The sequence below is a fragment of the Schistocerca americana genome, chromosome 10 (assembly GCF_021461395.2).
Source record: "Schistocerca americana isolate TAMUIC-IGC-003095 chromosome 10, iqSchAmer2.1, whole genome shotgun sequence".
Taxonomy (NCBI): Eukaryota; Metazoa; Arthropoda; class Insecta; order Orthoptera; family Acrididae; genus Schistocerca; species Schistocerca americana.
Genome location: NC_060128.1, coordinates 82,118,359 through 82,136,760, shown reverse-complemented (window position 1 = coordinate 82,136,760; position 18,402 = coordinate 82,118,359). Strand labels below are relative to the sequence as shown.

General features: G+C 40.1%; 1 protein-coding gene across 1 annotated transcript in view; it reads right to left on the bottom strand.

The window, feature by feature from the left end:
* Positions 1-17,950, bottom strand: part of LOC124552250 — a 49,330-nt gene extending 31,380 nt beyond the window's left edge. The window contains exon 1 of the mRNA XM_047126532.1: positions 17,606-17,950. Within this exon, the coding sequence (XP_046982488.1) occupies positions 17,606-17,789 (184 nt within the window). The 5' untranslated portion in view covers positions 17,790-17,950. The remainder of the gene's footprint in view (positions 1-17,605) is intronic.
* Between the last annotated feature and the right edge of the window lie 452 nt (positions 17,951-18,402).

Sequence of the window (18,402 nt, the reverse complement as noted above, 5' to 3'; positions counted from 1 at the left end):
TGCAATGCGCAACTGTGCTTGACACAACATTGTACCTGTCTAGGCTTTTTTTTTTTTTTTTTTTAATTATTTATTTTTTGATGTGTGTGTAATCACACCAATCTCAAAACATGGAAACAGAAAAGATTGTAACAACTACAGAGGTATCTCTTTAATCAGCATTGTGGGTAAAATCTTCTCAGGTATTGTTGAAAGGAAAGCGCGAGTATTAGTTGAGGACCAATTGGATGAGAATCAGTGTGGGTTTAGGCCTCTTAGAGGCTGTCAGGACCAGATCTTTAGCTTACGGCAAATAATGGAGAAGTGTTGTGAGTGGAACAGGGAATTGTATCTATGCTTTATAGATCTAGAAAAGGCAAATGACCGGGTTCCTAGGAGGAAGTTATTGTCTGTTCTACGAGATTATGGAATAGGAGGCAAACTTTTGCAAGCAATTAAAGGTCTTTACATAGACAGTCAGGCAGCAGTTAGAGTTGACGGTAAATTGAGTCTGTGGTTCAGAGTAGTTTCAGGGGTAAGACAAGGCTGCAACCTGTCTCCACTGTTGTTCATATTATTTATGGACCATATGTTGAAAACAATAAACTTGCTGGGTGAGATTAAGATATGTGAACACAAAAAAGCAGTCTCGTATATGCGGATGACTTAGTTGTGATGGCAGATTCGATTGAAAGTTTGCAAAGTAATATTTCAGAGCTAGATCAAAAATGTAAGGACTATGGTATGAAGATTAACATCTCCAAAATGAACGTAATGTCAGTGGGAAAGAGATATAAACGGATTTAGTGCCAAATAGGAGGAACAAAGTTAGAACAGGTGTACTTAGGATGCATATTCTCACAGGATGGCAACATAGTGAAAGAACTGGAAGTGAGGTGTAGGAAAGCTAATGCAGTGAGCGCTCAGCTACGATCTACTCTCTTCTGCAAGAAGGAAGTCAGTACCGAGACTAAGTTATCTATGCACCGTTCAATCTTTCGACCAACTTTGTTGTATGGGAGTGAAAGCTGGGTGGATTCAGGTTACCTTGTCAATAAGGTTGAGGTTACGGGTATGAAAGTAGCTAGGATGATTGCAGGTACTATTAGACGGGAACAATGGCAGGAGGGTGTCCACAATGATGAAATCAAAGAAAAACTGGGAATGAACTCTATAGATGTAGCAGTCAGGGCGAACAGGCTTAGATGGTGGGGTCATGTTACACGCATGGGAGAAGCAAGGTTACCCAAGAGACTCATGGGTTCAGCAGTAGAGGGTAGGAGGAGTCGGGGCAGACCGAGGAGAAGGTACCTGGATTTGGTTAAGAATGATTTTGAAGTAATAGGCTTAACATCAGAAGAGGCATCAATGCTAGCACTGAATAGGGGATCATGGAGGAATTTTATAAGGGGAGCTATGCTCCAAACTGAATGCTTTTCGGAAACTGAATGTAAATTTTAAGGTCATTGTTTTAGTAAGCTTTCATTCCTTTGCTGAGTGGTGTTGTGGAACATTCTCAGATACTAAGCACATTGTAAATCAGTAAAATGGCTGTCAGTAAGTATGATAAGGTCAATTTTTAAACTGTTTGTCACACAAATTCTTCTTCTTCTAGGTGTCATGTTGAAGGATAGATACTATTTAAATTTTTGCATCGTTCTTCTGTCACGTAAGCTTGTGCTAAAATTTTTTTGGTGTCCTAATAATTACACGATATTTCATTATAGGAACTGAAACTTAGTTATAAGTAATTAATTCCAAGGAACTGTAACAAATTTCCTGGCCTCTGTGATGAGCATTGTTGAAAGAGTTGGCTTCCCTAACAGTGATAGTTATGTGCAAAGTTTTTTTGTTGTCTTCGAACATAGATATTTTCATAACCATATACAACATTTTGGGTTCCTCTGTTTTAACTGTATAATATGGGTCAGTGTGACAGTGTATTAAAGTTCTGGTTGAGAATAATGAATTATTTAGGAGTAAAGGAGACAACTCACCGAAAGGCAGAAGTGCTGCGTCACTGACAGATATGAGGTGTGTTCAAAAATAAACCAAACTTTTGCTGTATCAGCTTTATTGCTTACTGTACAACATTTTAAGCACTGTCCCCTTCAAAATAGTTCCCTCGACTAGCAACACTCCACTCCCATCATTTCTTCCAGTTTTGGAATGCCTCCTGGAACATTTTTTGGGATGGCGCACAGGTTTCTCGTCGCATTGTCCTGTATCTCCTCTACGGTTTGGAAATGACGTCCTTTCAACTGTATTTTTCAGTTTGGGGAACAGGAAAAGGTCTGCCAGGGCTAGGTCCGAAGAATACGACAGACGGGGCACAACGGGAAAGCGATGTTTTACTAGATAGCAGCAGACAAGGAGTGACGCGTAAGCTGGCGCACTGTCGTGATGCAACATCCAACCCTGTTTTTCCCACAATTTAGGCCTCTTCCTGTGCACTGCATCCCTCATGTGGACTAGGGTTCCCTGGTAGACTTTTTTGTTTACCACCTGACCATGTGGCACAAATCCATGATGGATAATGCCTTTTTAGTCAAAAAACACAAGTAACATCACCTTCATCTACATCTACATCTACATCTACATCCGTACTCCGCAATCCACCCGCTGGTGCGTGGCGGAGGGTACTTTGAGTACCTCTATCGGCTCTCCCTTCTATTCCAGTCTCATATTGTTCGTGGAAAGAAAGATTTTCGGTATGCCTCCGTGTGGGCTCTAATCTCTCTGATTTTATCCTCATGGTCTCTTCGTGAGATATACGTAGGAGGGAGCAATATAGTGCTTGACTCCTCGGTGTAGGTATGTTCTCGAAACTTCGACAAAAGCCCGTACCTAGCTACTGAGCATATCTCTTGCATAGTCTTCCACTGGAGTTTATCTATCACCTCCGTAATGCTTTCGCGATTACTAAATGATCCTGTAACGAAGTGCGCTGCTCTCCATTGGATCTTCTCTCTCTCTTCTATCAACCCTATCTGGTACCGACCCCACACCGGTGAGCAGTATTCAAGCATTGGGTGAACAAGTGAACTGTAACCTACTTCCTTTGTTTTCAGACTGCATTTCCTTAGGATTCTTCCAATGAATTTCAGTCTGACATCTGCTTTACCAACAATTAATTTTATATGGTCATTCCATTTTAAATCACTACTAATGCCTACTCCCAGATAATTTATGGAATTAACTGCTTCCAGTTGCTGACCTGCTATAATGCAGCTAAACGATAAAGGATCTTTCTTTCTATGTATTCGCAGCACATTACACTTGTCTACATTGAGATTCAATTGCCATTCCCTGCACCATGTGTCAATTCGTTGCAGATCCTCCTGCATTTCAGTACAATTTTCCATTGTTACAGCCTCTCGATATACTACAGCATCATCCGCAAAAAGCCTCAGTGAACTTCTGATGTTCTCCACAACGTCATTTATATATATCGTGAATAGCAAAGGTCCTACGACATTCCCCTGCGGCACACCTGAAATCACTCTTACTTCAGAAGAGAATGACAAGCTGTGTTCTGTTATCTAGGAACTCTTCAATCCAATCACACAATTAGTCTGATAGTCCATATGCTCTTACTTTGTTCATTAAACAACTGTGGGGAACTGTATCGAATGCCTTGCGGAAGTCAAGAAACACGGAATCTACCTGAGAACCCGTGTCTATGGCCCTCTGAGTCTCGTGGACGAATAGCGTGAGCTGGGTTTCACACTATCATCTTTCTCAAAACCCATGCTGATTCCTACAGAGTAGCTTTCTGGTCTCCAGAAAAGTCATTATACTCTAACATAATACGTGTTCCAAAATTCTACAACTGGTCTATAGTTCAGCTCATCTGTTCGACGTCCCTTCTTGAAAACGGGGACGACCTGTGCCCTTTTCCATTCCTTTGGAACGCTACGCTCTTCTAGAGACCTACGGTACACCGCTGCAAGGAGGGGGGCAAGTTCCTTCGCGTACTCTGTGTAAAATCGAACTGGTATCCTGTCAGGTCCAGCGGCCTTTCCTCTTTTGAGCGATTTTAATTGTTTCTCTATCCCTCTGCCGTCTATTTCGACATCTATCATTCTGTCATCTGTGCGACTTGATCTTTGACCGACTCGTGTGCTTTTTTTGGATGATGTGACCCTTTGCCCATCCACTGCGATGACTGCAACTTTGTTTCAGCATCATAGCTGTACACCCGCATCTCATCGCCTGTTATTATGTTCTTAAGAGTTTTCATTGCCGATAACACAGGCAAGCTGTTCTTTGCATATTTCAACACAGATCTGTTTCTCATCTTCAGTCAACAAACACGGTACGAATTTTGCACTGACATGACATATCTCAGGTTTTTCACTCAGAACTTGATGGCACAATCCTACGCTGATGCCCACCTCTTCAACAACTTCCTGAACAGTTAAACTATGATTTCTGTCAATCACAGCATGAATACTATCCAATTGGCCATCATCTGTCGATGTGTAAGGGAAGGACGTCCAGACTCGGAATCTTCACAGACCGATATTCTGCCCCGTTCAAAACATTTAAACCACTCGTAGCACTGTGTGAGAGTCATACAGTCCTCCCCGTATGCTTGGCTAAGCATTTGAAATGACTCTGTGAAAGTTTTGTCTAGTTTGTAGCAGAATTTCACATACAAACGTTGCTCTTCAAGCTGCTTCACTGCACTAGCCTGACGAGCAGGCTGTACACACACTTACTTCAGCAGCTGTGGTTTGCTTGCTTATTGTCCCAGCAACAAGAGGCAAACAGCAGTTTGTCGTCTTAATCTGCTGCTAGGTGTGCTCAGCAGCCACTGCGCGCTCTCTCTGCTGGTTGGCATGCTACACTACTGGCCATTAAAACTGCTACACCAAGAAGAAATGCAGATGATAAACGGGTATTCATTAGACAAATATATTATACTAGAAATGACGTGTGATTACATTTTCACGCAGTTTGGGTGCACAGATCCTGGGAAATCAGTACCCAGAACAACCACCTCTGGCCGTAATAACAGCCTTGATACGCCTCGGCATTGAGTCAAACAGAGCTTGGATGGCGTGTACAGGTACAACTGCCCATGCAGCTTCAACACGATACCACAGTTCATCAAGAGTAGTGACTGGCGTTTTGTGACGAGGCAGTTGCACAGCCACCATTGACCACATGTTTTCAATTGGTGAGAGATCTGGAGTATGTGCTGGCCAGGGAAGCAGTCAAACATTTTCTGTATCCAGAAGGGCCCATATAGGATCTGCAACATGCGGTCGTGCATTATCCTGCTGAAATGTTGGGTTTTGCAGGGATCGATGAAATGTTGGGTTTTGCAGGGATCGAATGAAGGGTAGAGCCACGGGTGGTAACACATCTGAAATGTAATGTCCACTGTTCATAGTGCCGTGACCGAGATGTGTAACGAATGGCACCCCATACCATCACGCCAGGTGATAAGCCAGAATGACAATGACGAATTCACGCTTCCAATGTGCGTTCACCGCGATGTCACCAAACATGGATGCGGCTATAATGATGCTGTAAACAGAACCTGGATTCATCTGAAAAAATGAAGTTTTGCCATTCGTGCACCCAGGTTCGTCGTCAAGTACACCATCGCAGGCACTCCCGTCTGTGATGCAGCGTCCAGGGTAGCAGCAGCCACGGTCTTCGAGCTGATAGTCCATGCTGCTGCAAACATCAGCGAACTGTTCGTGCAGATGGTTGTTGTCTTGCAAACGTCCCCATCTGTTGACTCAGGGATCAAGACGTGGCTGGAGGATCCATTACAGTTGTGCGGATAAGATGCCTGTCATCTCGACTGCTAGTGATACGAGGGCGTTGGGATAAAGCACGGCATTCCGTATTACCCTCCTGAACCCACCCATTCCATATTCTGCTAACAGTCATTGGATCTCGACCAACGCGAGCAGCAATGTCGCGATACGATAAACCGCAATCGCGATAGGCTACAATCCGACCTTTATCAAAGTCAGAAATGTGATGGTACGCATTTCTCCTGCTTACATGAGGCATCACAACAACGTTTCACCAGGCAACGCCAGTCAACTGCTGTTTGTGTATGAGAAATCGGTTGGAAACTTTCCTGATGTCAGCACGTTGTAGGTGTCGCCACCGGCGCCAACCTTGTATGAACGCTCTGAAAAGCTTATCATTTGCATATCACAGCATCTTCTTTCTGTCGGTTAAATTTCTTGTCTGTAGCACGTCATTTTCATGTAGCAATTTTAATGGTGAGTAGTGTATTTCAAAAGTTTTCAATGCACCTCATACACAAACAACAGGTTTGCTTTGCTTTGCTAGTTTTCAGAATGAAATTCCTTTCTTAACCTGTAGGAGAAACACACACACACACACACACACACACACACACACTCTCTCTCTCTCTCTCTCTCTCTCTCTCTGTATCACATGCACACGCCTGTCTCCCTATATTGAGGTCCTCTGACTGGCACCTCTTTCCTGGCCCACGGTGAGTGTACTGGGGTGAAGTGAGGGTGCAGGGTGGGAGGGGGGATGGAGAGAGGCAGGAGCCAGGGAAAGGGTTGGGGGGGGGGGAGGGGGGGAGTGAGGAGCCATATGTGGGTTTGCTAGGGGTTCAGGTAGAGGGGGCAGGTGGCAGATAGCTGGGTACGCAACTTCAGACTAGAGCACGAGATGGCAGCACACAACTAGCTGGCATATATTGGGTGGGGCTAATGGGAAAGGGATGGTGTGTGTGTGTGTGTGTGCGCTGCACTTTCTTCAAGCAGTTCTGGTATTACATGTGTACTTGCTCGTTTGGCACAGCACACAATGACAGTCTCTAAAAGGTTACATTACACACAGGTACTGTATTGTCACATTGTGTGGTGTAACAGGGCATTTTATCAAACACCCTTGTCCACTATTGGTACTCATGCCAGCTAAAGATGATCGTGGCAGCAGATATTTGTTATGTAATGTGTCAGAAAGGAGCAGATATTGTGCATCCCAATCTGTGTTTGCACAGAGGGTGCATCACTACAACAAAAAGGGCTGTGGCGTGCAGTTGTGTGGTGTGTAGCATTTGCTTGCTGTATGAGGTTATACGAATGCTTTGGCACTCTCAGTTGCTCGCATCATGGACTATAAAGAGTCAGAGGGCCACTCACTATGTCAACAGGGGCCCAAAACAAATGAATCACTTTCATGTTGAAAAGAGCAGGTCAGATGTTACATATAAGAATGTGTTATGTTCAGTTAAATTCTTTTGAGTTACAGTCACTGGAATTTGTCATTGTGAGCCTCAAAGACTTTAAACACAGAGAAGCACAAACAAAAGTTCCGAGTTTATTTAGTAGCTAGAAGTAGGTTTTGTGATCTAACATTACAGCTTCACCCGGTGAGGATCAAAGTCTAGAAGAAAAGGAAGCTCGTACATGGCAGTGGGACAGAGTAGCTGGACCACTATAACAATTACTAAAGGTTACGAAGTCTTTCGCGACGTCTGACAGACCCGAAACATGGAAAACGTACCAAGTGCGGACAGAAGCTGAAGTGCAACACTGCAAACCAATGTTTTTCACCATCGTTGCCAATGTAGGCAGTGGCCAGACAAAACGCTTGTGGCCCAGAATCGACAGATCTCTACCAGTTGCAGCTGACAGAAACAGAGGAGTCCTCGTTCAGGACATAGTGAACAAACTGTAGTGCCAGCACTATGTGAGGAAAGCATAGTATGTTCTCTCTGCAACTCCAATCACCCACAGATGTCTATGCTTTGACTTTGAAAGGCAGGGCTCACTTTCTCTGCAACCCACGCACCCCTCCCCCTCCCTGAAAAATTGCGCAAGATATCGTGAACAAACTATACGTCCCACTACACTATCCTTCACACCAAATGTGCATATCTGTAATGACAAGACTACAGCTGAAAAGTAACTGCCACAGCTGGAGAGTAATGTAGTATATCATACAAATGTTTAGCAAAGCACCCGATACATAAATCTTTTTCTATTTATTGTTTTTCTCTTCATGTTTTTGGTATTGCCATATGGGTCTGAATATCTTGGAAATTGTTTTTATAAAAAGGCAAGATAATTTCCGATGAAAAAATAAAATTGTTTATGTAATACAAATATACAAATTGTACAAATTTAACACCACGTTAAACTGCTAAATTCTTGTGGGCAAGTGTTGAAGCCAAATATTAGTCATATAAAATCAAATATGAAATTAATGTATAGATTTTAATTTTGGCCTACTAACATTATTTTATGTTGGAGAAACAGGTGAATAAACAGAGAAAACAAAATGTAACATGATAAATTATGCAAAAATTATTTGTAAGTAATAAAACTAATAGTGTTGCATTTCATAACTCTGAAAGTTGCGAGCTAGTTATACAAAAAAAACACAAATATGTTGGTGGCAGAGGCCAGAGTTTGTTGTCCTGTTTTCGTCTTGCAACTTCAATAGCACGATGCACATTGTGCCAGCATGCTGTGGGTTAGGGCAGTTGGGATGAGGGTGTCATGAGCTATGCTTACCCAAACAGGCAGACACTTGAGAGCAGCTGATATTATTGGATGCGTAACTACTTTCTTACTCATCATAACAAAACTACTGATAAGCGAGTGGAACCACGGATATCAGCTAGTTTTACGTAGGTGAACTGTATTTCTATTTAATAATGGAAAGAAATTGAAGAAATGTATGATGAAATCAGAGAAATTATTCAGATAGTGAAGGGAGACGAAAATTTAATAGTCATGGGTGACTGGAATTCGGTAGTAGGAAAGGGGAGAGAAGGAAACGTAGTAGGTGAATATGGATTGGGGCTAAGAAATGAAAGAGGAAGCCACCTGGTAGAATTTTGCACAGAGCACAACTTAATCATAGCTAACATTTGGTTCAAGAATCATGAAAGAAGGCTGTACACATGGAAGAAGCCTGGAGATACTGACAGGTTTCAGATAGATTATATAATGGTAAGACAGAGATTTAGGAACCAGGTTTTAAATTGTAGGAAATTTCCAGGGGCAGATGTGGACTCTGACCACAATCTATTGGTTATGAAATGTAAATTACAACTGAAGAAACTGCAAAAATGTGGGAATTTAAGGAGATGGGACCTGGATAAACTGACTAAACCGGAGGTTGTACAGAGTTTCAGGGAGAGCATAAGGGAACAATTGACAGGAATGGTGGAAAGAAATACAGTAGAAGAAGAATGGGTAGCTTTGAGAGATGAAATAGTGAAGGCAGCAAAGGATCAAGTAGGTAAAAAGACGAGGGTTAGTAGAAATCCTTGGGTAACAGAAAAAACATTGAATTTAATTGATGAAAGGAGAAAGTACAAAAATGCAGTAAATGAAGCAGGCAAAAAGGAATACAAACGTCTCAAAAATGAGATCGACAGGAAGTACAAAATGGCTAAGCATAGATGGCAAGAGGACAAATGTAAGGATGTAAAGGCTTATCTCACTAGGGGTAAGATACATACTGCCTACAGAAAAATTAAAGAGACCTTTGGAGAAAAGAGAACATCTTGTATGAAAATCAAAGAGTTCAGATGGAAACCCAGTTCTAAGCAAAGGAGGGAAAGCAGAAAGGTGGAAGCAGTATATAGAGGGTCTTTACAAGGGCGATGTACTTGAGGACAATATTATGGAAATGGAAGAGGGTGTAGATGAAGATGAAATGGGAGATATGATACTGCGTGAAGAGTTTGACAGAACACTGAAAGACCTGAGTCGAAACAAGGCCCCGGGAGTAGACAACATTCCAGTAGAACTACTGACAGCCTTGGGAGAGACAACCCTGACAAAACTACCATCTGGTGAGCAAGATGTATGAGACAGGTGAAATACCCTCAGACTTCAAGAAGAATATAATAATTCCAATCCCAAAGAAAGCAGGTGTTGACTGATGTGAAAATTACCAAACAATCAGTTTAATAAGCCACAGCTGCAAAATACTTACATGAATTCTTTACAGACGAATGGAAAAGCTAGTAGAAGCCGACCTCAGGGAAGATCAGTTTGGATTCCGTACAAATATTGGAGCATGTGAGGCAATACTGAACCTACGACTTATCTTAGAAGCTAGGTTAAGGAAAGGCAAACATACGTTTCTAGCATTCGTAGAAAGCTTTTGACAATGTTGACTGGAATACTCTCTTTCAAATTCTAAAGGTGGCAGGGGTAAAATACAGGGAGCGATAGGCTATTTACAATTTGTACAGAAAGCAGATGGCAGTTATAGGAGTCGAGGGACATGAAAGGGAAGCAGCGGTTGGGAAGAGTGTGAGACAGGGTTGTAGCCTCTCTCCGATGTTATTCAATCTGTATATTGAGCAAGCAGTGAAGGAAACAAAAGAAAAATTTGGAGTAGGTATTAAAATCCACGGAGAAGAAATAAAATCTTTGGGGTTCGCCGATGACATTTTAATTCTGTCAGAGACAGCAAAGGAGTTGGAAGAGCAGTTGATCGGAATGGATAGTGTCTTGAAAGGAGGGTATAAGATGAACATCAACAAAAGCAAAATGAGGATAATGGAAGGTAGTCGAATTAAGTCGGGTGATGCTGAGGGAGTTAGATTAGGAAATGAGACACTTAAAGTAGTAAAGGAGTTTTGCTATTTGGGGAGCAAAATAACGGATGATGGTCAAAGTAGAGAGGATATAAAATGTAGACTGGCAATGGCAAGGAAAGCGTTTCTGAAGAAGAGAAATTTGTTAACATTGAGTATAGATTTAAGTGTCAGGAAGTCGTTTCTGAAAGTATTTGTATGGTGTGTAGCCATATATGGAAATGAAACATGGACGATAAATAGTTTAGACAAGAAGAAAATAGAATCTTTCGAAATGTGGTGCTACACAAGAATGCTGAAGATTAGATGGGTAGATCACACAACTTATCAGGAGGTATTGAATAGGATTGGGGAGAAGAGAAGTTTGTGGCACAACTTGACTAGAAGAAGGGATCGGTTGGTAGGACATGTTCTAAGGCATCAAGGGATCACCAATTTAGTACTGGAGGGCAGCGTGGAGGGTAAACATCGTAAAGGGAGACCAAGAGATGAATACACTAAGAAGATTCACAAGGATGTAGGTTGCAGTAGGTGCTGGGAGATGAAGAAGCTTGCACCGGATAGAGTAACATGGAGAGCTGCATCAAACCAGTCTCGGGACTGAAGACAACAACAACAACAACAACAACAACACAATGGAAAGTCAAGGGTAGAATAGCAACGATACTACAAAAAGGATAGAGTGCTACTCACCACATAGAGAAGGCACTGAGTCGCAAACAGGTGCAGTGAAACACCGCTACACCTTTCAACTTCCACACAAAAACATCCCCTTTTGGAAATACAAAAAACACACACATTCTGACTAACACAACTCACACATAGATGGCAAATGCCTCCTGCCTTTTGTGTGAGTTGTGCTTGTGTGAATGTGTGTGTCTTTTCTATTTCCAAAGCAAGATTTTCCATTTGACACAATTGTCCAGAAGCTTAAATGTTTAGCAGTCTTTTCATTGTGCCTGTTGTCACAGTGGTATAGATTCGTTTCAACAGGCACAATGAAAAGACTGCTAAACATTTAAGCTTCTGGACAATTGTGTCAAATGGACCTTTCAATATGATTCTTTTTCTTTACATCCAGCAAATAATTGAGGATGTACGTTGCAAGTGCTACTCTGAGATGAAGAGGTTAGCACAGGAGAGGAATTCATGGCGGGCCGTATCAAACCAGTCAGGGGGGTTTGCTGCTGTATAAATATTTTGTTTACTTTATGTGCACTGCCCCTGAAGATAGTTCTGTAAAACAATAGGGACTGAAAATATGCATTTTATAAATGGAAGACAGCAATTTGGAATTACTTTTGTTCTGCAGGAGCAAACAGGATCCTGAAAGAGATGACTTACTTCTCTGGGTCCAATAAGTAGGTATCTGTGTGGGCTTAGAGAAGCAACAAAGTGTGTTAATGCTGGGTGCCACAGTTGGTAAGTGTGGACGAATGAGGAAGTATGCTCACATTCCCCATAGTCGATATTTGCCTCATTCCATTACTGCTTTGTAACAATGATTGCAACAATTTTTACAATTACTGTTGGCCTATCGATGTTTTCAAAATGTTGCATACATAAGAACCATTATGTGACTTGGCAAGTTGGAACTATTCCATTTGTTACGAATTCAACTCCTGTTATTAACCTTTTTTTTCCCTTTTTTCACTTTCCTTATATCTCAAACCAAGCACTCTTTTGAAATAGTACATGTGTGGGAGGTGTTCAAATATTCCTAAACATCAATTAAACTGTATCCATCCTAGATTCATTACTCAAGATAATATTTTTGATGAGCTGATCCTAATGCTGCACTTAGTATTACTAGGAAATAAGTTATACCTAACTGAAAATTCCACCTCATACATAATAAGAAAAACCTTGTGGGCTAATATGTATTTCTAGATATAGTGACACCCCTAGTTATAAAGATTGGCAGTTCAACTTTCAAGTAATGTATCACAAATTCTGTGAACCTAATTAATTTATGATATAATTAATATTCAATCTTAGAAACAGCTACATTGTGCATTGCAGATTTTCCCTCTGTGCTTACTAAATTCCAATCTTTGCCACTATGCTTTTGTAGGCTTGAATTTTATGCACACTGCATTAACCGATTATCTCAGTAAGATATTTTTGTAATTTACTATAATTTTCATCATGGTGTTTGTACTCATAAGCCAGGTGTTACCAACGTATACCCAGAAAATGATTCCATAAACTTTTCTAAATTCCTAACCCACCACATTTTTTACAAACCAAATTTTTATCAATACTTAAAGTTCATCCTGAATAGCAAAATCTAACCTAGCCATTTCTCAAATGATTGTGCAATTTCCAAAACAACAATTTGTTCAGATATCAGTCTTTAAATAGTCAGACGTCACTCAAAATCATCAGTCTGTGCCCACACCTGATGAGCTACCATACATGTCACACCCATGTCAAGTCTGTTCCCAGTGTTTGCTTATACAATAGCTATGTGCAATATGTTCATGAAAATGTGTGTATCAGCCTCTGCAATAACTCAGTACTGTCAACATCTGAAAACTTTCAAGTGATTTCTGTCACTCAAATTAATGACTTTTTTGAGTGAATTGTATTGTGTTGGTAGGAAACTTGATCTATTGTTGTGATTACAAGTGAGTGTTCAGAGCAGTGACTTCCATTGGGGACAGAATTAAGTGAACTACTGCTGTGTTCTTTTATCTGGTGAATTACTACAAAATAGTATACGAACTGTGATGTTTAATGTAAATAAGAGCAGTGTTCTGTGCTGCCCTTAATCACTCTGTTTCAGTGTTTTGTTAGAACTACTACTGATTCTTTTACAGTGTTTATAAAAGACTGTGCTTCAATAACTTTGTAAGTTATTCAATGACTTCTGCCACTGAACTCTTGATTGTCTGTGGGTACAGAGTTGATTTACACAGTATTAAAAAGCTGTCCGCAGCTCGTGGTCGTGCGGTAGCGTTCTCGCTTCCCGCGCCCGGGTTCGATTCCCGGCGGGGTCAGGGATTTTCTCTGCCTCGTGATGACTGGGTGTTGTGTGATGTCCTTAGGTTAGTTAGGTTTAAGTAGTTCTAAGTTCTAGGGACTGATGACCGTAGATGTTAAGTCCCGTAGTGCTCAGAGCCATTTGAACCATTTTTTCACACAAAGCTAAAAACTTGTCGTCGTAAACAATAGTACCTTGAGGACGAAAAATGTGCGTAAAATGCAACCAAAATTGTGGTGGTGTGTACATCTTTGAGCAAACACCATTCCGTACTCCTTAATACTTTTAGCTTGATGACTACAAACTGATGTGCTACCAACGAGACAATGCAGGAGAGACTACTACATTCAGGCTGGTGTGCTTACACTCTGTTTGTACAAATCAAAGAAAATGTTGTTTCTTGTCCAGTACCGCTAAATGCAACTATAAGGAGCTAGTTTTTCTTTATGTTACAAATTAGTTCATCATTTCTTGTAGCTGAGTACAATAATAGTGTTGTCTCATACAGTGGGATAAGTTCAAATATCTGTTATGTCAGGAAGATAGATAGTTGACCTTATCACAAACTGTAGGACAGAGGGCTGCCTGTGGAATGTGTGTAGCATGAACTGTAAAAATTCTGAGTCAAAATATGACTCCATACAGCAAATCTCTGCTGTGCTAAACACCAGCAGCAAGTGCATAGAAAAGAAATTCACATCCCTGCCAACACAAGAAAGGTGAAACATATTGGGCACTATCTGAGGCGGAACTTAATTTATACAAGAGAACAGAGAAACTGTCAATGTGTGCATGGTAGGCAGATCAACAGTAGCGTTACATTCCCCAATTTGTTGAGACATTGTTGTAGAAGAGGTGCTGAGTGTTGATAATGAAGGTGATTTGGTTTTACACATTAATGTATTATAAGTACTCAATATTTACTTCCGTGTTATTTACTTAATTGGACTGCCTTTGCACTATACTTTGACCACTTTACCTCACAAACTGGAGGGACTGTCTGAGATATAGCTGGCCTTGAAGTAAACAATAGCTATTCAAATTGTTGAAAATAACTTCTTGTTATCAAAAATTGTAGCCTAGTACTAATACTCTGCTTTCAGGAACTGTTTCTCAGAAATTTGTTGTTTTCTTTGAAACAAATGTTAGAATTTTAAAATCCTCATTACAAAAAAAGTATCGTCCGCCACATTCAGCTCATGCAGCATACCATTTCTGCCACATCTGCTATAATATGTTTTTGTCCACTACACCTTTGTCGGTGTCTATTTATATAGTCAATTACCATTAACGCAGCACCACATATAATTAGTTCATACTCTTGTCTAAATATACACAACATGAAATGTTTACTGACAGCTTCAAGCATAGTAGATGACGAAAATATACGTACAAAAATGTTTGTTGCTAGTGTGGATGTAGAAGTAAACAAGGAACACGGTTGCAAATATGTTGTGGATCTGACTGGAAGCAATGTCGCAAACAAAAACATATAAACTCGGAGTATATGTGGCTTATTGTAGTACAGCAATTACAAGGTAAAATATGTGTTTGTTTGATGTTTTGTGTGGTTCAAATGAACTTCCACAGTGACTGTAAAGTTGAAGACTAATGAAATTAAGTACTTTCAGTTACATAAGTTTCTTATTCAGGAACTTTTCAAGTCATACAACAAAGTTGCCTTGAGGACCTTGCAATTGGTAAACTCACATTCCAATACATTTATTACCTATTAATATTTGTGGTTAATAAATATAGTGTTTACAATTGACTGCAGAATTCAAGACCACAATAGCCGAAGTAAATACAATTTCCATGTTGGCTGCACTTCTCTGTCTAGGTTTCAGAATAGTGTTTTACATTCTGATGCAGAGGCCTATGTTGGGGTGCTGGTAGACATAATGCAGATTATTGAAAATCTCCATACATTCAAAGAAAAATTTATTATAAGAGAATGTTACTGACCACTACTATGATTTTATCAGAATATTTGGACTCATTAATATGCAAATTTTTTAGCATTCAGATCAAATACATTTATCAGTATACAAGCAGCAGAGAGCATTCTGTGTTGTTACATACATGTTTTGTCTGAAATGCAGTAGTTGTGGAGTGTAAGAGGAAACTGTTAATATTAGCCTACTCAGTGCTCAAGTTATGATGATATGTGCCAGTACTCTGTACCTCAACCACTGGTGAAAACAAAGTGTTAGAACAATGTTTTAAGATGTCTAAATTTCGCAAAAATGCACCCCCGCCCTCCCCCACCCAGAAGGTTACAGTACCAGAACCTCTTCTTTCTTACCTATTGGCTGTATTGTAGAGGAGTTGCCTGCTTCTTCGTGTTAATGTGTAGCTTGACTTCTTCACTTCCCTGAAAATTCTCCTTTGTAATGTTTACGGAAAATAAAATGTGTGAATGAATTAATAAAGAAATGGAAATATAATCATTATGTTTAGCAGTAGGGTTTTCCCACTTGTTGAAAAAACATTTTAACCCCATAAAAAATTTTATTTTTATGGCTTCAGAAGGGGTAGTTGGATAAAATAAGTTTCTCGCTTATCCCATCTACAGTACACTGCTGTCAAAGCTCCTTCCACTCCCTTTCTAATTATGTCACGTATAAACTCAACCTGTATCAAACAATTCTATCATTCACTTTGACAAAGATACTTACGTCTTTTGTGTCTAATCCCCTGCCCCCTCCTCTCAACTCCCCAATTAACCTTTCCCAAGATGCCACACTGATTTTGCTTTAGTATAAAGTAAACGAGACCCCACGACCAGATCACTGTAAATAGCTCAAATGAAAGTTTTCATAAATTAAATGATAAGGCAAGGGATACATATGATGTGCAAACTTAGTGAGTGACAACTCTTTGTTGGAGACTCAGTAAAAATTCTCATTACAAATCTAATCTCATTCCTTGAAGCAATCGTTATGACATTTTCAGAGTTTGTGAACTGGAACCTTTTCTCTATGTAGAACCATGTTAAAAAGCATGGGACACAGTGGCCTTATTACTGTGTACTAGCTAATATTAAAAAACAATTCCACTGCTACAGCCCTTATTTCATACGAGATACCCGCAATGAGTTGTGATTACATTGATAACCTATAGAGAGACAGAAACCAGAACAGACTGCCTTCACCACAACCCACTAACACGCAGAGATGGCCTAAAACATTCTTACGAGACTGTCATCTCTGCAGCACACACTGATGAATAGCGTAGCGATGTATCTGATTTCTTTTGATTTATGGCTTTATATAATAGTTGTAAGTTAAGTTGTTAATGTGTGCCCTGATATTGCTCCAAAATACACCACTAAATATTTACACGAGAGCTTCACATTGTTGGTAACTATTCAGTGTATTTCTATTGCACAAAAATGATGTCTGTAATAACACAGAGTGAACAAATCTTATTAAAGATTGTCATATGACCATTTCTGGGAGTAGGCTCTACAAACTTATGCTATTCAGCAAGCTCTCTTTGTTAAAGCTCATGAATATATGATCACACAATGACAGCTGATATTGTTTCATGCAGTATTTAATGTCATGTAAGACCCAGTCACCCATCCATTCACTGATATCAGTGGATCACAAAGGAGAACCTTCAGGGATGAAGAATGAATCAAGGCATCCATTTACTACAAAAGACAAGCATATCATAAAAACTTAATACATGCACTCTTATTAACAATAAACTATCACTATCATGTTCAGTACTCCAGCTAACGTGACATAGTAAACTAATAATAAATCCACTGTTGCAAAAAATAAAATAAAAAAAATAAAACTACAGTTTCTGGGGTAATATTAAATCCAAGCCTTTGAACCAAAGGTCCTCATGCGTCTTTTAACCCCTTACACAAACGATGAAAGTTCCATTTCGAATTGTATCAACAGAACACTTGACATCATGGGAAATACAATCCTGATGTACATTAAATAATCCAGCAATAACGGTTAACAACTAAAATACCGTCAGAGAGAAACTAACTCTTGCATAAAGAAGCGTATTAATGACCCGAATGTCATACACTGAATACTTACCTTTAAATACTGTATCCCAGCAAGAGCAGGAACAGAAATGTCTGTCAACTTTTCGGGCGTACTGGTTCCAGAAATAATACAGGACGCCAATATGAAGAGGAGGAAAGAAAGCAGGCGCGAAGAAACCGCATATTTTTGCTATATATCTATGGCCGGACTCTGTAGACTGGCTGCCAAGAACCATCTTTATTGTAATTGGTCCATGTATGTCATCAAAACCAAGCACGATATTTGTGCACCTCAACAGAAGTTTGATAAACGTTAATCTTTGCGTTACGAATCACAGTCATGTTTTTATCTCGATCAGACGTGTCAACATATGTTGCACTATCTATTGACACTATCTACATGTACTCCGCCTACTTTACTGTTGTCTCCATGCTATTTATACTTCGTTGATTGATTACCCCGCCATGCTGTTTGTGTTACCTAGCAACCATTGCATCTTCAAACAGCTGATCAACACTATCGATAGGTTTGTCGCTTAATTATCGAAATGACAAATTTCAATTTTGTTCTGCACGATCAGCACCTCCTATAGAGGGTGCTGGCACGATGCAAATATGTGACGCAAACCAATGTGTATCCATTTCAGTCCCATCATACTGCAATACGCATTTAGAATTTGAAGCAAAAAACATGGTGTGATCAAGAGGATTTTTTCAAAGTCTTTGCCAGGAGGTTAGATTTAGTAGAAGAAATGTATTTCACAATACAGTATCGAAGATAAACAAGTGCTCGCAGCTCTTAAGGTACACATTTTACTGGCTACACTAAATGGCCTTTTTTCTAGTTTT